Source organism: Sipha flava, unplaced genomic scaffold (genome assembly GCF_003268045.1).
Source record: "Sipha flava isolate LNK unplaced genomic scaffold, YSA_version1 107_pilon_pilon, whole genome shotgun sequence".
In the NCBI taxonomy this organism is placed as follows: Eukaryota; Metazoa; Arthropoda; class Insecta; order Hemiptera; family Aphididae; genus Sipha; species Sipha flava.
In genome coordinates, this window is record NW_020271724.1 from 1,354,633 (window position 1) to 1,375,986 (window position 21,354).

General features: G+C 31.2%; 2 protein-coding genes across 8 annotated transcripts; one reads left to right on the plus strand and one right to left on the minus strand.

Annotated features, from left to right (window-relative positions):
* Positions 1 to 330: 330 nt before the first annotated feature.
* Positions 331 to 15,194, minus strand: LOC112685788. Of its 7 annotated transcripts, none has more exons than XM_025557782.1 (4): positions 14,980 to 15,194; positions 10,389 to 10,546; positions 1,643 to 1,907; positions 331 to 933 (listed from the first exon to the last, which is right to left on the minus strand). In XM_025557782.1, exons 1-4 carry the CDS (start codon positions 15,023 to 15,025, stop codon positions 419 to 421), a joined length of 984 nt encoding a protein of 327 aa, XP_025413567.1. In that variant the 5' UTR covers positions 15,026 to 15,194; the 3' UTR covers positions 331 to 418. The 7 variants fall into 7 exon arrangements, with proteins under 7 accessions (XP_025413567.1, XP_025413584.1, XP_025413576.1 ...); XM_025557799.1 differs by lacking the exon at positions 14,980 to 15,194 and adding an exon at positions 14,273 to 14,482 and having other exon boundaries at positions 332 to 933; XM_025557791.1 differs by lacking the exon at positions 14,980 to 15,194 and adding an exon at positions 11,684 to 11,948 and having other exon boundaries at positions 332 to 933.
* A 5,560-nt stretch (positions 15,195 to 20,754) lies between these two features.
* On the plus strand, positions 20,755 to 21,129 carry LOC112685681 (zinc finger BED domain-containing protein 5-like). Its single transcript, XM_025557622.1, has one exon. The coding sequence runs from the start codon at positions 20,755 to 20,757 to the stop codon at positions 21,127 to 21,129; it is 375 nt and encodes a 124-aa protein (XP_025413407.1).
* Positions 21,130 to 21,354: the final 225 nt, after the last annotated feature.

Genomic DNA, 21,354 nt, shown 5'->3' on the forward strand with positions numbered 1-21,354 from the left:
TTATATTTTGAACAGTGAAAGTTTTTAGTGTTATATTGATTACTTAATTTTAGAATACGACTAGAATTTGTGTATGCAAGTTAAAATTCATCATTTATAATGGGGATATTAACATATATTTAATTCTGTCATATTATCAATATATATTGCTATGTTAATTTTATGGCCCAAACAGTACTTGCTATGTACTTTTTTTTTTAATGTTATACCATTATGTCAAGTTTTAAGTTACGCTTATTTATATATTATAATTAAATGTACATTTTTGTTTAAATAAAAGTAAAAAGATGAATATTACTTTTTGTTTATTAATTCATTTAATTTTATTAAATAATTTTTTTTCATTGTTAATTATACAATACGAACTGTCATTTTACCAAATATATAATTATATCTTATCAGAATATAGAAATTAAGATTAAAGTATGAGACATCCGTTGTTTCTTTCATTTCGGGTGCGCTGTTGAATGTTGAGCTGATGATTGTACTGATGTTGCTTTCTCTGCTGCTCTTGCCGCCTCGTTTGCTCAAAATATCTTTTCTGCTCTTGCTGCTTTAGAAATTCATTCTGTCTCTGCCTTTGCCGTCTTAGCAATTCATCCTGTTTCTGCTGCTTTTGCCGCCTCAACAATTCATTCTGTCTTTGGTGTTCATACCGTTCTGCTGTCGTGGGTAAAAGTTGGCCATTTTTAAAATTGTTCTTGTGATTTTTGTTGAAGTAACGGCTCATCGATAAGTCTTCCAATCTTCGTTCGTAGTACACAAAATGTAGCGGATAGAACTCGTAGTCGTTGTATTTGACGTACACGCGTCCGTTGGGGCTCATCGTGGTGTCTGCATTTTCGGGCGGTATGCTCAATCCCGAGTTCGGCTTCACTATCTTAGTAGACGTCTTGTGCACCAGCACAGTGCAAACCATTATCACACGTTTGACTACAAACATTTAATATAATCGTTGAAAACAAAACCGAAATATAGTAAAATATAGATGGTATATGTATAAACATATGGTATACGTTATACATTTTTTCCCCTTTAAATAAAAATAATACATTGTGCGGTCAACAGAAAGTCATACAATCACTGACTATGATAAATTAGCAAAAAATTTAAAAATGGTCATGTCTAAACGTATCTTAATTTAATAAGGATATGATACGAACTTTTTCAAGTAGGTCTAAATTTAGATTTCAAATGCTTGGATAATTATGTATTATAGTGTTTTAAACGAAATTTCTAGTTAATTTCCGTATTAGTACCTACGTATAACCTGCAATTCTAAGGAAGATATATTACTATTGTACTTATATTAATTCGTCAACATTATTATAGTTTATCAGTAGTAAGTTTATAATCACTATTAATATTCTTAGAAGTTGGATGGAAATGGTGATGTAGTTTAAACGCAATTTACATATATTTTAATTTTTAAATAAACACGAAGGACCTAATATTGTTGTTTTTCTGGGAGGAAGGTCATGACCCCCCCCCCAGGAGCCGCGCCTGGCTGTCACCGATTACAATTACATTTTATCGCTTCTAATTGCGGTCTACGGGCCAAATATAGGTCACTATTGTTATGGGTAAAATAAGTTTTGCCCAGGGCCTCGCAAAAGGTAACGCCGGCCCTGGGCGGTCTCACCTTCGCCGGTTCTGTTGTCCGCGAAATAGTCCGCGTAATCTGCGTCGTCGCTGAAAGACACGCCGCGCCCGAACCTGGAGCGCTTGGTCCGCCGCCAGTCCAGCCCGTGCTCCAGCGACTCCTTGGCCCTCTGCTCGGTGGTCACGTGGTACAGTGTCATTTCGCAGTCGGCCGCTCCGGTCTCCAACCGTATTTCCTCCCTGCGCAACAGGTACAAGCCGTACATGTGTGTGGCGTACACGTTGTGCACTTTGTCCACGCGACACTGTTCCGACACGCACACATACATATCGTTATTTAGTTATTAATTGTTTTTCGTATGCGTTATAGATGATTTTTTTTTTTTTTTTAAAATTTCTAATTGTCATTTTGAAAAAAAATAAATATAAAATATTGATTCCCTGATAAGTTTACCGAAAGATCGATATTTAAATGTCCAACAAGAAATTTTAATAATGTAATAACGAAGTTTTACTATTTTATACATTTCACTGTGCAGTAAAATCACGTAGAATCGATATTTTTAAAAAACAGTTTATATTCTTTAATTTTGTTCTCAACTTTTTTATCACAAAATCACTTCAGGAGGTGTACCGAAGAAAATACAAAAGTATCTATTTGCACAAAATTGAAAACGTATTCCCCCGACACGTGCTGCTATATTGTATTTGGTGTCGATTTCGGTAATTATTTAACTCCAATCCCCCCCTCTCACCACGAGCAACAAACCAAGAACCAACGCAATAATTATGTACTACGCTTATCCGTGTTTGTCCATAAATGCGTTTTTAGTAAAAATAACACTCATTTATTTTTATAAAATTACGACAGTTAAATTAATCAACTTTAACGTCATTATCTTGTTTGATCCTCTGAAACATTGCCCATTTGTATTCGATTTTTTTGGTAGTTTACACTATACTGTATGCCAGCGGTTCTTAACCTGTGATCTGCGGTCCTCTAAGGATCTGCGATGTCACATGTCGGGGGTTCGCGGCAGCCTTAACATATAAGATACGTCAATACGCGACACGAGTGCATTATTACAATATTGTTAGATTATTGTTGATTATTATTTTTTTTCGTATATTTTTTATTATATAGATCTGGTCTTTATACGAAGTTCAAAAACTTGTATCTCAAGCAGAACATTAACCATTGCATTAAGTTAACAAAAATTGAATTTTAAGAATATTAAAAAAAAAAAATGAAAACTAAAATAATTAAATTTAAATCAACTGAAAAATTAAGTGTAATAAAAATAATTATAAATATGTATGTTTTGTTGTCTACTAATATTAATTTATTGTATAAAATAATCAATGACGTAAACTGGGTGGTGCTAATGTGGCACTTGCAACACCACATCTAAAATGTGATGGTGCAAAGATAAGTTTTTATACCACTAGAAAATCATTGAAATTTGTATACCTATAATATTATTTTCAAGAGCCAAGGAAATCAGCATACTAAAAACAAAATTTGATTGTTTTTTTATTAATATTATAATAATAAAGGTTTTACTGCTAAAATAATTCAAAATTTATTTGTTATTTAAAGAAATATATGGGAAAATATATAGTTTATTGGGAAGAATTTTACTTAAGAAATTGGAAAATTGGTGTGTTAGAAATTATAAGGTGAGAATATGCCTCTGCAGTAGCGTAGCCAGGAACTTTTTATGGGGGGGGGGGGTTCAGAAAATGTATATATATTTAATCGGTTGCAACCAAAAACTGCACATTTTATGGATTGCCAAGTAAGTATATCGTACTGCCAAATACCGCACACTTATAGTGGGTAAAAACCTCGCTATATAATGTATTAACAATAATGTATTTTTTATAAACGAATGTTGTATATATAATTTTAAAGTTAATTGTTACATTCAAAAGCTAATTTTATCACACGTTAATGTGCTCGAAAAATAACCAGTACATTTGTCGATCGAAACGCGTGGTATAAAGTAAAGTTTATATACATATATATATATGTTATATAAAAAAAGTATTTTTATAAATGGATTTTAAAACTATTGATAGTAAAGGTAGTTAAGGTAGTAAAGGTTGTGAGACGGGATGGTCTTAAAGGCCCATTAAATCCTAATAAAAAAAAAGAAGAAATTACTATAAAGGGGGTAATTTTTTTTTTTTTTTTATATTTTAATTTTTTGAAAAAACGTCGGCAAAAAATTTTAGCCACTAACATTTTTATATATTTTTTAAAATTTTATATTTTAAATTTTTCAATACCTATACACATTGTACCTCAATAAATTGTTTTTGAATAAATATTTAGTATAAATAATAAATAATAATTATATATCACTATAAAATGCGCGGATTTTGGTTACAAGAATTTAAAAAGTGTGCGGTTTTTGGAGTCGTCGATTTAATCTTATCACTATCATTTTGACTATTATTTGTATTGATCTCGGTATTTTTAAGTCTGGTTGACATTAGTTTTTTTGACTAATAAATAATTAGTTTTTCTAGTCTGCTTATTTGTTAGATACTTTGTCTATAATAATCAGAGCCGGATTATGGTTTTTAGGGCCGTAAGCACATTCATATAAATGGCCTACACATAATTTTCATACACTTAAAAAATTAATTTTATTTTCCATTATTTTTTAGGTATCACAAATAAAATTAAAATAATTATAATTTACATTTGAATCTACATTTAAAATTTTGAATTCTTATATTAATTTTCTTTATAATTACATTATTTAATTATTAATTACTATAATTTTGTTTATTTAATATTATTTTTAGGAAAACCCCGAGTCGCGATAGTATTAAACTAGTAAACTTCTGAGTACTGATCACATCATAAAGGTAAATTAATATGATGAAATATTTTTGGACATTAGTTGGAATAACGAAATAATTGATACAAATCACAGTTACAAGTTTACAACAAATTTGATAATCATAATATTAAATTATTTATGATATAAAATCATAAATTCATAACTACTCATGAGAAAAAAATTCTTAAATCTTATTTTTAATATATATAAATTTGATTTTAAAAATTATGGGCCGTAAGCAATTGCTTATTTTGCCTACCCTTTAATCCGGCTTTGATAATAATAAATAATAATAATTATAATAATAACAACAATTTAGGAACTAGAAAATAATATAGGAACATAAAATACTAGATATTAGAATATTTTCTGTCCAATCACTTAGGTATACTAAAAATTAAATTTTAAAAATACCTTATCATAATGGAATGTTTAGACGTCTTAGAATGATGTAAAATTAAAATAAAACAAATATAATGGAATACAAATGTCAAATACAAACGAATAAACGAATTATAACTAAATCAGTGAGAGACCAACTATTAACTAATAACTATTAGTTCAACAATAAGGTGCTTGTGTTAAATGATCGACGAGCCACGAATGCAATAGGTATACCCAAAATAAATTTTGAATACAAACAATGATATCGCTTTTATCTCAGTTATGGGGACCAGACGACCGATTTAGAATCAACCGTTGTAGAAAATCTAAATATGTTTCCAAGCAAAAATTATCAAAGTAGTAGTAAAGTATTCATATATTATTATAATATTATGACTTGTGTGCGTGTGTATGTACAGCGTGTGTATAATACGTTTATAGTGTTTATATAAATTATTAATATGATTTCCAAGTCAAAATTCTTAAATATAAAAATGGAAAAACCGTGTTTCATGTAAAAGTTAATTTGCTATCTCAGGTTCATGGGGGGTTTCTGACCCCCCCCCCATGAATACGCCAATGTGCTTCTGCACCACTAGAAATTGGATCCAATTTATGCCACAGAAAATAATTATTATAGTTTTGGTTTTAATTATGTGAGATGTAAAAAAAATTGGTAGAGGGTCCGTAATTTTTAAAAAATCTTTTATCAGAGGTCCGTGATCTACAAAAGGTTAAGAATCAATGCTGTATGCGATTTTTTAAGTCACATGTTATTTTATTGTAACATAACTAGGCGTTATGTATCAAATATATTTTGAACTTATCGCGTCGCTCGTACGCACCGTGAAACGCAATATTTTAATTGACGGGAAATGATCACCCGCATTAAAAATTACTAATTACTTACAAAAAAAAAAAAAAATTGTTTTATTTTATAACTATGAATTGTTACGTCTCATCGGCGGACATCCGTACCCGATAGCCTCGAGGAGCAAACATTAGCTATCACGTATTAATTACTAATTATACATTATACAAGTATAAACAGCGTACACACGGGGCGGTTCGGGATAAATCCCCCAAGGACCGGAAAAAAACCATTTCGTCCGAGGAGGAACAAAAATAGACGTTTGATATTGATATAAAAATTATGTTTATAATGTAATCTCCTTTCCGTAAGAAAATTGAATTCATGCCAATGTTTAGGTACGCAGTAACTTTACTACATATTTGGTTCAACTAATTGGTAGTATTTGCATGAAAAGGTATACGAAACGCTCAATATGGTAAAGTGTCCAAGAGATGACCACAGTCTCCTTTAGTTTTTTTTCTTTGGCATTTTAAGCACATTCTTATATTATGATAGTCTATGTTTGACCGCGAAAATTTCAATTTTTAATCATTTGGAACGTACAACGCAATGCAATATGATAACCTCAGATATAGCATTCTGCATTCAGTACACGTCCCATAGTATTAACCTAAACTGTATAATAATTATTTAACTTAAAAAAGGCTCGTTTAATAATGATAAAACTGCTCGGTGTACTTGAGTGTACTCAAGTAATACTCAAGTATAACTGAATTTATAGAAAATAATCTTCGTATTATAATACAACAACAACACTGTTTTAACAAACGACACAGTCGAATAGTGGATATTGGAATTCGGATCACGACTATATCTATTATTATTATACGTGTAATTATTTTTGAATTCCGAATATAGAATAGATTAGTTTATTCTGTGTTCCGAAAAATATAAATTATACGAAAACGTATAATTACGGCATTTCTAAATAAAACCAAATCGATTTTTTTGTATTCCCAATGGAAAATTATTTTTGAATAAATAAAATTATATAGAAAATAAAAGTTTTACTATAAAATAATTTACATTATTTAATTACGTACGTAACCTAACTTATATAGATAGGTCGCCGATATTGTTGGTTTTCGGGAGATATAATTGTATAGGTTGGTATTATTATACTGAAGCCGAAATATTAGTTATCGTCAGACGTTAGTTCGAAAACGCTATGATGGTAATATTGATTAGGGAATAAATACCTAGTTAATTCTACAATCAACCGATGGTCATAAGAAAACGAGGACAGACGGTAATTTTATTTGTCGCCGTAATCGTTTAAAACGGTATTGGCGATTGGTTGTGTTTCATAACGATTAAATGTTTCGTTGGACCGCTAAGTATTTATCACGCACTCAACTACATTTTATGTAATTGGTCGTTTAGGTTTTACATTTTAATTGTATCCGTAGAGTGGGTATGGTATTGTTTCAGGTTAGTAAAAAAAAAAACTTGACGATTTTTAACCGTTTGCGCAGCTTACGTATTTAGTATTTTACGAGCATTGTTCGTTTGCTGCATAGTAATTTAGCAGTGGTTCGCAACCTTTTTCGATTCATGTCATCTTTAGCCACTAGAATCAAATACTGTGTGTCCCTAACACCGAAATAATAAACAATCTTAAGGTGCGTTTACATTAGAGCCCGCATACGAACGAATGGCGCACGAATAATGTAAACAGTCCGATCGCATAGGAACGAAGACGTTCGTTAGGTTAGGTCGTGGATCGACTGAAGAGCGGTAAGATCAAACAAACCATCCGTTCAATTTAAACGGCATTCGGCCCGTATACGTTGTTTGCGTCGTATTTTATGTTCAATATTTTATTTTGACTCGATTGTGGAGTGGACGGACGATGAATGTTCACATCTTATAAATTTATACAAATCAAGACCAATTCTATGGGATCCTGAGCATGCCCATTTTAAAATGGGCAAGAAAAAAATTGACTTCTGGTTGGAAATAGCCAATGAATTAAAACGAGACTTGAACGAAACGGCGAAAAAAATAGAGTCTACTAGGATCTTGTAGAAATGTTAGAATTTTTAAATTTAACACGTGATTTTGGTAACACGAATTCACTCGACAACAGTTTGATCGGTACTAAGTACACTAGGTGTTTCTGGAAGCGAACCTTGAGTGCACGAACAAACGCACTAATGTAAACGATATAGCGAATCTTCGTGCGGTAGCGTTCGTGCGCCATTTGTTCGTATGCGGGCTCTAATGTAAACGCACCTTTAAACGAATCATTTATTTATAGATACGGACTTGTAGGTATGCTGTTTACACGACAGTGGCGGCAAAAATAAGATTTTATATGAAAAAAATTATTTTTTTTCTCCCTCTTTTCCCGTGAAGATTTCGCGTCGCTCCTACGCTGGATCCATGTCACCCTGGCTGAGAACCACTGTATAATAGCACCGGCTTAATGAGTGTCGTTACCTACTAATTTTAAATTACGTAAAACGTTTTCTCGGAAAGAAGTCGAATAATTATTATTTTCGTACGGACATAATCTTAAAATAACAACGAGGAGAACAAACAAATTTATTATTTGTACTTCGAACCGCTGAGAACGCAATTTTTCTAAACGCATTTTTTTTTTTTTTTTTTTGTAATATTTTATTATTTAAATTGCATTTTTATTATGTAAAATGATATAGAAAAAATAGTAAAATCATATTTAAAAACATTGAGATATTACTCAAACAGCAATAAATGTACACCTCCGTAATCGTGATAGTCATAACAAAATATTTTCAAACACATTTTTCAAAGAAACATGAACCTTGCTTACAAACCTGTAAATAATATTGAATATTAATAAACTACCACGAAGCGGTTTTCAAAACGATCGAATGAACATCGTCCATTATAAATGAAATAGTTATACAGGGCTAAAATGTTGATGCAAATGCATATTTTTTTCTGATGTACCAACACATAGGCCCGTAAGTAGAAAATATGTTTCAAGTGATACTGATTAATTTAATGTAATTTTTATATTTAATATGCATTTTTCAAGTTTTTAGAGCATTTCTCAGAATTTATTTATAAGTTCTTAAATATTAACGTATTTGATCGCGCATTCCGACGTTTGTTCGCTCAAAACATACACGTTTAGTATGTAATCGTTAAAAATATGAGCACATCAATCAGTGTTCCTATTTTGTCAAAAATAGAACAAAATTAAGGTCGTCGAATGAAATTTTTCAATTTGCTAGAGTCCAACGACGATCATAACAGAAAGTCATGAAATAAATTTAATTTAAATAAAATTTAAATATTAAACAAATAGGTATCTATTTTATTATTATTAGGCTAAACAAATATAATTAAATATGTTTGGTCATGATTTTTATATAGTTTTAAAATCTTAAAAAATACATTATTTATTTTTAAAACATTTTTTTTTTTACATTTTTGGAGCATTAAAATCCCAGCATTAATGTTAAGTAAACAAAATAACTTGTTGATGCAGTAACCTCAGGGTCGCTGACGGTAGAATGACGGTCTGGTAGTCATTAACTAGTGATTCATAACACCGCTACAACGACAATAATATGCGGTCACCACGGGTATACTTTGTCTGGTCGGTGACAATGGTCGGGATTGTACTTGAGTATATTATTCACCAAAGGCCGAAACGTTGTAGAACTGGAAACATTATTTTAAACTATCGGGAATTGATTCTTAGGACACGTTACTGACTCGATTGTCCGTTTTGTCACGAGCACGCGAGTTCGTAAAATATGTTACCACACCCGCTGCGTCAACTAGGGGAGCTCTGCCAGAAATGTATTTAGAGTTTTGACGCCCCTGTTTTATTGCCACCCTTACACACGTTTTATACTATTTTTCAAGGAAGATAATATTTATTATCTATGGATTTTACGTGGTCAACTTTTGATGGTATTATCATGAAAATAAAAATCGCGGTGTGGTCTCTATTCAAGATTTAAAAATATTAAAATGTTTTGATCGACGAATGAATATGGATGATGGATTATGGTTACAAAAAAAAGCTGTTACCTTAAATTTCAAAAAAAAATCTGCCACCCGGAATGATGGTATCCCCTCGCACCCCCTAACTACGCCCCTGGGAGTTGCTCAAATGTATCGAATGGTTATAAACTTAAGAATATCGATTCTTATAGTTTTTGTGATATGACCCAGTCAAGTGTAATATTACAATAAAATTATATATTTACATGGACAAAACGTTAATTCATATGTAAAACGGTTCGATTATTATTATTATTAATATGTTCAATAATAATCTATGTAATCCAACCATAATATCGTCTATGACTGATTATTCGTTAATAAAAATTACCTACGTGTTCGAATGTAAATACTTATACGGGTGCGGTTGTATATCTATGCTCGAATATAGTCACGATACCTGCGTCAAATTTGTGGAGGAGGAAAAATTAAAATTTTTGAAATAAAATAAATTCAAATAATATAACTAAAAATCGAAAAAAAAACAATTACAATATGACACAATGTAAAAATGCACATAGTATTATTTATTTTATAACTTATCACATAAATGTTGATAAGAATATTTATGGATGTTGTATGAGGGGGAACACTTAATAGCTAGAGTGAAAACTCAACACGATGGGAAGTGCGGGAAGGTGGTAGGTAAGGACAATGGATTAACTTACCCACGGAAACGTCGTATGCACTTGTTCTATGAGTTGATCTTTGTTATAACATTCCTCGAGCTGAGGATTAGTGTAATAGCGCTTATACGTGTTCCCGTGCCGCTGATTTAAATGCTTGGCGGCGAGCGACGAGTACGAAGACATCTTGGAAATATCTTCTGCTTGGTGGTTACCGAAAACATAAAATAAAAATAATCATAATTGATAAACTTACGGTAGTAATGATAATAATAACAACAATAGCAATGACCTGAACTTATAAAAATGTAATATTATATAAGGAATAAAATCGTTAGGAACCCCTTGTTCCCTATCCTCGAAAAAATATCTGCAGCGACGGTTATTGAGCTGTAACCGTTCTTATCAGCTATGTAATGTACAAGTATTCAAAGTATTACACCCGCTGCTTTTCAGACGTTGTTTACGTATAACTACAGGAAACATTAACTTTACCTGCACAACGTCACAAATACCCCTTAATAAAGATGTACCAGGTAGAATGTATTATAAACTGGGTATCGAGTATTAGCCGCGTAAACATTTCAATATTATACCGAGTCTCGGGTAAGGATTGGGTAAAAATACAGTGTGACGCCACACATGTACTAGGTAAGGGTAGAGTCCTACTTTTGACATTGAGTACTCAGTAATCGAGCCTGTGTACCCGGAACATCTCTAATTTCTATGATTTAAAAACAAAAATAAAGGAAATTACAATGCAATCCTTATCATCGTCGATTGGATTCTTATTTTATAGCACTGATTGAATTAAACAAAAAAATTAAATTATTGATAAATTTCAAATTATAAACAGGTTAGGGTACCCGGTACATATTTACACCTTAATACACAATAATGCAAATAAGTTACGTACCCCTAGTGTACATACTTACCTAGCTACCTTTATACCATACCGAACAATAAACAATAAACAGGAGTATCGGCACCAAAGTTTAAAAACATTTCAAGCACATGACACACAGCTCAAGTAAAAGACGTATAAGACGGTTGGTGCAATAAAAGTAATCATTAAAAGATGGAATTTGTAGAACATTTTGATTATTCATGATAAAATAATAATTAATAATTACCAAGTATTGACTCCTCTAACGACACATTAACACGGATATTGGTGGTCAATTTATATACATGAATAAAAACGTGTAATTTTTTTTTTTTTGCAGTTTTTTCTCTCGCTTCTCATCCATTTTTCACAAAAAATATGCAAATGTAATAATAAAATATGATAATCGTTCACGTTTTCATAACGTGCGTAGAATGTAATAATAGCATACCTAAGTGTTTTATCCTCTGTGCAATTACAAACGATTTTCACGGCCACGTAGTATGTAAAGTAGCATTTAAGTACCTAATACATGTTTTTAATATTGTATGAATAACATTTTTAGTTAAAATACTGGAATAAAAAACACTTTTGCGTCCGGAAATCCACTCAAGTATTTAAATTGAATAACGGACTGGCTCCAATATAAACAACTCGATACTAACACAGAATAACAACGCAATACCGAACCATTCAATGGATTCACAATAAAGAAACCCCGATAACCCAGTTGCCCCACCTCCAACTAATGAATGCTCTTTCGTGTGTTTGGGCGGGCCGGCATGGTAATGCGAGATAACAACAACATTTAGTCGGTCTTAGTCACAAATATATAAAACTGTAGCCGACTTCCTATAAACAACATTACGGGAGAACATGAATCATGGCTGCCATGTGCAAAACTGGCAATGTTTACAAAATTTTGTATTGATAACGCTCATTGATAATGAGAATACGTAATAAATAAATTAATAAACAACAATGTTATATATCTGTGCATGTAATATAAATGATAAATATGATGGTAAACAACAGTTTATGTGTAACACAGGGTGTAAACGATGTAAATAATGATGTATAAATAATATAGTTAAACATTTTTTTTTTTTAATACTTAAGATGAGTAATTAGAAATGTAAGAAAAGTAGCAAATAGTGAAAATTTAAAATCAAATATCAAATACTAAGTTTTTATTTATTATTTTATTAAAACTAATACAGTACATGTATATAGCTCCTTCTTTTTCGTCTTTCTCCCAACTATGTGGGGTCGGCCATTCTTGTCCTAAACCTCCACTCATCTTGATTTTTTACATCTTCTATGCACACACCAACAGCCCTCATATCATTTTCAACCATCTCTTTTTTGGTCTTCCTCTTCCTCGTTTCCCATCAAAATTCATTTTCATAACTAATCTTGCTGCTTTTGTTGCCTCTCGCCTCATCACATGCCCAAACTATCTCAGTCTATTTTCTCTTATCTTGTTCACTATCAAAGCTGCACCAACACAACTTCTCACATATTCGTTCCTTTTTCTATTATTTCTTGTCACTTCGCTCATCCATCTAAGCATTCTCATTCCAACAACATTCATACTCTGTTCTATTCTTCTGTTCAGGGGCGGATAGGGCCACCGGGACACCGGGTGGGCCGCTGTTTATATTGTCGAAAATGGGCCGATGAAAAATATTACTATTAACGCTATTAAACATGTACATTATACCTACATACAAATAAAAGTATATAAATACTATAATACTGATATTTTTATTTAAATCTAGCATAAGTATAATTATTATTGTATGACTGAACAGTGGGGAAGTCCACTTTATTCTCACATCATCGCGCTAACCACCGCCAAATGGTGTTTATCTTGGAATTCGGGTTTCGGGTATTATTGTTGTGCGTATTGACCCGCTGCTGCAGCTGTCATCAACTAATATATATAATAATTATTATTATTGAACAAAGGACGTTACAGTAAGATATTTCCGACTAGGCAATAGACTACTAGACACTAGTTTCTATACGTCATTCAGTTTTTGGCTTTCTGTTGTCACTAGTAAATTGTACACTAGTAAAAATATATAACAATAACGTACCAATCTATTTGGATTCTGGAGTTTAGACAAGAAGGCGCATTTTCGTATTATAATTTACACTATAAACACTATTAACTGTTACACATCATAATCATAATTATTTATGTAAATTATGTGATATTTTGACTATACGCAAGACGCAACGCGTTAATTGACCAACGCCATGTTACGCATATTAACACGGATGCCGCGTATATAATAATATATGATAAGTGTTTGAAAATTGTATGAAATATTTTAGAATTTTAATAAAATTTGATTTATTTTTTAAGAGGTTCTAAAGCGATTAGATTTTTCATACATTTAGATTTTAGACTAATAAGCTGGCGAAAAATAAACTTACTTCTATTAGTCCAATTTTAATTTTGAAAAATAGTTTTAACTCGTCAGCTTATTTTCTATGTTTTGTAGGAAAAACTTTTTCATTGTTTGTCTTGTTGGCACTTTAAAGTGCATTTGAATTTTGAGAAATTAAGTAAAGTGATTGGGAACCGTATATACATACATTATCCAATATGTCCATAATTTGTTTCCTACCAAAAATAGAATAAAGGTATAGCTAAGGCCAATATATAGGTCAGAGTTCCATGTTTTTGTGTAATATTTCAAACATTAAACGCTATATATGATAATATATTCTAGATAACTATGCTTCAAAACAAATTAAAACGAAAAGGAGGAGCAGAAAAGAACAGAGATAAAAAACGAAAATTTTGGTAATTATTAACAACTAATTCGATATTTTTAACTTTGTTAAATACTGTTATTAGGTTAAAACTCAACAAGTATGATAATTGTTTATTGATTATTTGAAAATGATTCTCGAGAACAGAATTTGATTATTGGTCTATGCATGATAGGGCGTAATTTTAACATTCTCCCCGTGTGTAAAAATTCTTAGTTCAACCACGGACCGCAGGTACCAACCAAGAACTCACCCGCACTCGATTGCTGATCAGGCACCTGTCAACACGCGATCGTGGCCCGACAACCACTGTCGTTGTATCACACGCCGGGACGATATTCGGCCGTCGAACTATTCGTACGTAAAAATAATACATAAAATTGACTGACGTAAACGACAACGACCGCGCGATCAGTAAGGATCGCGGGCGCCGACACGTATGTGCCGCGAGTGTTGCGACGACGGGCATCGGCCGGTCATCGGGTGCGCACGCGCGAATGACATCGTAACCAGTAGTGGTACGTTTTTTTACTGTTTTTTTTTTTTTTTTTTTTTATATTGTTATCAATTACAATCAATGCTTTTCGAGTCATAGAACGTAACACTCTGCAGTGCAATCGTCGTGTTATTTATCTGTATATTATTACCATGGCCGCATTTAAGGGGGGGAAGGGGGCAATGGCTACAACCGCCCCGAGTGCCAGTTTTTTGGGGGCTCCAAAATGTTGTGGTCGAAAATTTGCTCAATTGTGAATTATTGGACTTTTAAAATTGTTTTAAAATTATTATTTTTTTTTTTAACAGTATCATAAATTAATGCTAATGTATTTAATTTATTAATATATTTATAGCAATATAGCTATATAAGCGCATACCCATATAACAATATTTTACATTAGGTATACGCCGAAAATCGAAAATCTGTTTATGGGTATACGCTGTATACCCGAGTATACGTACCAATACACCTCTGGTTATCAACTATTTCGGTAACCGTGAAACTCATTTGCGGTGCGCAGGCGACCAATGGTAACGGTCATACCGATCTACCGCGTATGCACTCGGTTTGCGGCGTTTGAGATGAAAACTAAAAACTACGTTTTACGAAAATCTTTAGACCACAACGTGTTTCACTGTCAAAAAAAAATTATTATCCTAACCTGATCAGCTATGTGACACGCTAACATGTTACAATAAGAGTGCGCAGCCTTCAATCGTAGCATACAAAATAAATCGGTCCATTTTTTGAACTGCCGAAATTATCAACTCTGTTGTACAAATGTTGTGTGATTGTTATTACAATGGCTAGAATCAGAGGCGTACTACTTTTAGAGGGAGTTCAACATTTTATTTAATCTTTCTCTAATTATAATTATAGTTTAATTCAATACCAACAAATTACTGTTCATAACTATAGTAATAGTCACAATAGTTATACACACATCACACATACGAGTATTCTGCACAAAGGTTTAGGTACTATAATATGTAGGTACTATAATTTGAAATCAATTTTTATTTGGTATTAAAATGTTATAAAAAAATACATTATTTAACTAACAATAATAAATAATACTAAAAAAGCAGTATAAATTAAACATGGTTTATATATTATAGGTATATTATATAATCTATAAACTTTGTGTATTGAAGATATTGGGAAATTAAAATACACTATATACTATTTACTATTACACTATTGAGTATGTAGAAATTTTAATGGGAAGGGTCCGGACCCGAAAACCCCCACCTTGGGTACGTTCTAGCTAGAATAATATAATTATTTATGTATTTACAATTGACAAGTGCAAACATACTTACATTCACTACTTTTGAAAACACCATGTCACTGTTTCAAAAATAATAATAATAATAATATGAAATGATTAATAGTAAATGTTAATCTTTATAATATATTATTATTTAATGCATGAAATATACTTATATATATATATAATTTTTAATATTGTATTATTGTAATTTAATATAGACGTACAACAAATAATAATATAACCATTTTAAGTTATATAAATATATAGCTAAGTACTTCTCCATGCAGCCGACGACCATAACCAAAACATAGTACAAAGTATTATTTTACTTTTATATTTTGTTTGTTGAATAACGTATTAATCGATTAGCTTTGTCTACAGAGTATAGTGCAAACAAAATTATTCATAGTGTGTATTAAATCGTTTTTAGCGAATTTTATAAGTTTTTAAGGTTATTCAAGATTGATCTTCATCGATCTTTGTAATTTTGATTAGATTTGTAAAAATGACTAACTTATTTGTTGTTAACTAGCCATAACTGTACAAATTATCTAATAACAATATTGGTTTAGATAAATGTTATCTACTCACAATGAATTGACCCGGCTGATCGTCTACTATGACTAATATATACCTCCGCTGTCCACACGCTAATCAATCGGTCCATAAAATGTGGCAGATGAGCATATGAACCTTGTGTTGTAGCCGTGTGTACGTCTACGATAACAATATACCTTATACTGTACTTGCGTTCGATTTGTTTATTGACATTTGTATTAACATTCATTGTCACAGCACGTAGTGGATTTTATAATTGATTGTTTCGCTTATTAGATTTCCGTCACTATTATTGATGATGTGCCACTGATGTACATGCGCTTAATGGTTATTGCAATGTTAATCATATTCGAACAACGTGTTTTATAATAATTATTCAATCGTTCATCGAATGATATTATTTGTAATATAATATACGAATACATTAGTATGCCTTAACGGTGTTAAAATATTTTCTGAACGGAGGTTGATCAATGATAAAGGCAAAGGAAGTGGTTTACGGAGTTGAACTTCATCCTAATAACATGTAAACCAGCTGCGTTGCATTCAATCAAGTTATTCTGAAATTACTCGCGTAACTTTTAACCAAAAATATAAATATTACCATCAGTTAATATTTGAATGATAGTGTAGATGCTATACGAACAGGCGTGCGCACGGCGAGTGGCGGGTGAGCTCGGGCACCCTTCGAAATGCTTTAAATAGGGCCTTACAATTTAAGTTTCACAGTAAGGCGTCTATATTTTAACTGATATTGCTGAAATTAAATGTATTTATCTAAAATATTTGTTGAAAATAAATGATATTTCGTAAAAGAAAAATCAAAACAAAATCGATGTTTTAATTTTTAATTTCCATACAAAATCTTATTGTAATAATACAACTACAATTGACTGCAAAAGTACAAATCATAAATGATCGAACAAAATGTATGAGACTCGAGGAAAAAAAAATTAAAGTTACGTTTATTTGATTGTGTATACATTATTATTTATTAAATATACCTTACACGTTTTGTTAAGATAGGGTCCTTAAGTAATGCAGGCACCCCTTGAAATACAGGTCTGCGCACGCCTGTGTATATGATAAAGAACCACGGTAAATATTTAAAAAAATACGTTCATCAAACACCATATTTCCAGCACGCATAAAGTATAAATTATGTGTTTTAGTTTGATGAACATTTTTTGTCGATTATCGTACAATTTTTTGCTGACAGTCTTTTTGCACCACACTGTACACTGCGTATAGATAATACATGTGTAAAGCCGCGTCCAGACCAAGAAACATTCGTCACCGACTTTGTCTCCAATGTTGGTAACAAAATGTTTCTTTAAATGTCATCGATAAAATTTAAAAATAAGTGCGTCCACGCCAAAGCAACATCTTTGATAAACATTTTAATCAGGCGCTGTGTCGACGACAACATACGTATTTTCTACTGTTCTGCATATACGTGTGCCGCTCGTTACTGCTTTTCACGACCTTTGTCCTTAACCATGATATTTATCGATAATAGAAATTATAATTGAACACTATTCGCGTGCTCCCTGTGTAATCACAGTATAATTTCGTATAATTGGAATGCTGATAAATTAATCTATACTAATTAGTTTGTCAATAAGTGTATACTTTATAATCTATGGAATAAAATAGTTTCTGTTTTGATTACATTATTTAATAGTGATTGCGATTGTTGTGTATAGCAGTAGTTTTCAACTTAGGGGTCGCGAATCATAGGTTCGGGGGTCGCCAAAAATAATGGATGAAATAATTTTTCCATATTAGGTATTTAAAAAAAAAAAACAAAATAAATAATTTGTTTTGTAAAATTTTTAAGCATAAATTAATCGTTCGCGCGTTTTACATAATAATAATAAATAATACATTTGATTGTTGTTCTGCCAGTTGTCGATTACTATGTACGCTAATCATGCCACTTCAAACAGCTGTTGCAGCTTATATTTACGTTTATCTCGCACTTGAGATACTATATTAAGTAGTTTATATGAACCAGTAACTATATAAAAAAAAAAGTATAGAAATAAGAATAACTGATAAAATTTGAGTTTTGTGTGTTTTTGAAAATTTTTATAAACACATTTGTCGTAACACGTTCGCGCAGGTAACATCCATTGATGTTATGTTGAAATACCGATAACTTGCGTATTTCAAATATGTTATTATTACGTATGTTAAATGAACGAAAAAAGAGTTGTAAGCTTTCGTCTAATAATCGAACGCGCTTTGATTAGAATATAATATCTACATTTTACAATCAACGTCACCAAATCAAATAAGTATGCGGGCCAGTCGCTGATCTCTAACTCAAGTGATATTTTTTTTGTAAACATTGGTTAAACCAACCTGATTACCATATTATCAGGTATTTATAAGAATGTAGTAATGTAATTATTTTAATACATCAAGGCGAGTTACTTATGCTTCAGTCGTCCTTAAGAGTTGTTTTAATTTGAATTACACTTCAAAAATGTATATTGATGTCTTATTAATTTAAAATCATTACTTAATCGTACACATCAGTCACTCATCCCTTCACTCGCCCCGACCATTTTGTATCTATTTGATGAGTACGACCAGCGTTCACATTTACATGAAATTTAGAATTATTTTCATACACTTTTAAAACTGAAACTATTTATCTAAGAGTTTACCTAATTTTATCTAAAAAAAAACAGGGTTTCTCAATTCATTTTTCGTGATTCCTGTTGTTTTCTGTAATTGTAAGTTGTCGCACGAGATGTTGCCAATAATTATATTCTAAGGGGTTATTTTTAAGAAGCGACCCAGTCGTTGGATAAACGGGCGAGACTCTTTTCGATAAAAATTGTACATTTACTTTTTCGGCTAAACTTAAAAAAAGTAAATTATTTTTTTAACCAAAATCGTACCTTTCACTTTTCAGCCAAACTAAAATATTGAAAAACTATATATAAGAGAACATGTATTTATACGTAATAGAAAAATATTAAATATAATAAGTTATAAATTCGTTAAAATGTAAATATTTTGATTGGCCATTGTCTGATTTTTGCCAACGACGGTTCACTATATATTTTCGAAGTAATTAATTGAAACTGATTTAATACAATTATTCCCTAAAAATGTAATTTAAATATTTTAGTAACATAATAATTATTACTACTACTAATTATTACTATATTTTATAATAAAGCATATTTTGCTAAAAAACTAACTAGAAAAGGGAAGAGTTAGTGATGGGCATATCCGGATTTGACAAATCCGAATTATTCGGATTTCATGGATTATCCGGATTATTCAATTCAATTTTTCTGTTCAATTATAAATACTATTCTTACAATATATCTCTAAATCAGTGGTTCCCAAACTTTTTCCCATCGCGGCACATTATTATTAGTTTTTATAAGTCACGGCATACTTTGAATAAATATTATCTACTTATCGAATAATAGGTATATAATGATCGTTATTAGGTAATAATATTATTAACTCTCGATACCGTTTTCTCGATTACGTTCAAACCACACCACGACAAGCCTAAATTTTATTGAATTTTTGCGATGTTTGTTTTATAATAACTATGGATAAGTTTTTAAATATAAAAAGAAAGCTTAACGATTACGATGAAAATAATGGCGAAAAAAAAGAAAACGACAGTTACTGAAACCATAAAATCTGGTACCGTAAGTACCATGATAATTATTTAAATTTTGGTTTCACTTTCTGTGGATCAGAAACTATTCCTATTCCTCAGTGTTTGGTATGTGGAGAAAAACTTAGGAACGAATGTATGGTACCTAAAAAATTAAAAAGGCATTTTACTACTAAACACGGACATTTATTAAATAAAGACAAAACTTATTTTAGCCGCTTATTATCATCAAATGTAAAACAATCAAAACAATTGGAAAAACTTACAAATATATCAGATAAAGCTCAGATTGCTAGTTATAAAGTTGCTGAATTAATAGTTAAAAACATGCAGCTGCACACTATAGCTGAAAATTTAATATTACCAGCTTGCAAAGAAATTATAAAATCAATGTTAGGTGAGAGTGCTGAGAAGGAAGTTTCTCGTGTTTCATTATCAAATAACACAATATCTCGACGAATTGACGATATGTCTTCCGACATTCAAAAACACGTTTCTGAAATTTTATGTGATGGCTGAAAATTTTCATTACAAATTGACGAATCGACCGATATTAGTAAAAAATGTCAATTATTAAGTTATATACGATTTATTGAAAACAATGAGGCTATTGAACAATTTTTATCTTGTACTGAATTATTAACAACATCGACCGGGCAAGATATATATAATTGTGTCAGTGATACTCTAAAAAAAAATTAACTGTTATGGATAAATTGTATTTCCGTATGCACATATGGAGCTCCTGCAATGACTGGTAAATTTAAAGGCTTTGTTTCGAGATTAAAACAAGATTTTCCAAATATTATTTCAACCCATTGTTTTATACATCGTGAAGCTTTGATGATTAAATCGATTCCAGATAAGCTTAAAAATGTTCTTGATTTGGTAATTAAAATGGTAAATTACATTAAATCAAGAGCTCTTAAAACACGAATTCTCAAAAAAATGTGTGAAGAAGCTGGTTCTCGTTATGAAGTTTTAGTTTTACATACTGAAATTCGATGGTTATCAAAAGGTAAGGTTTTAAACAGATTTTATGAAATGAAAAATGAATTGTTGCAATTGTTCAATAATGAATACTCAAACAGCGATTTCGTAACTCAATTAAATAATCCATTATAGTCTGCAAAACTTGCTTATCTAGCTGATATTTAGATAAACAGTCACTAAAATATCATTATCTCAATACATTTGTATCATCGACTGTGTTCCTAATTTTCTTACGTTCAACCGTTTGATTGTACGTTAATTGTACACGTACACATTTTCGGCTCGTTTGCGTTTGAAGACCTGCGCTTGATGAAAACGAAAACAATTTTACAGTTTCCCGTGATTCGTACGATCCTT

Excerpts from the sequence above, each read along its gene's own strand:
- LOC112685681 (XM_025557622.1), top strand. The coding sequence starts at position 20,755 with ATGACTGGTAAATTTAAAGGCTTTGTTTCGAGATTAAAACAAGATTTT.
- LOC112685788 (XM_025557782.1), bottom strand. The coding sequence starts at position 15,025 with ATGAGTTTCACGGTTACCGAAATAGTTGATAACCAGAGGTGTATTG. Across the intron at positions 1,908-10,388 it reads TGCATACGACGTTTCCGTGG|TGTCGCGTGGACAAAGTGCA; the intron begins GTAAGTTAATCC and ends GTGTCGGAACAG. Across the intron at positions 934-1,642 it reads GGACAACAGAACCGGCGAAG|TCAAACGTGTGATAATGGTT; the intron begins GTGAGACCGCCC and ends AAATGTTTGTAG.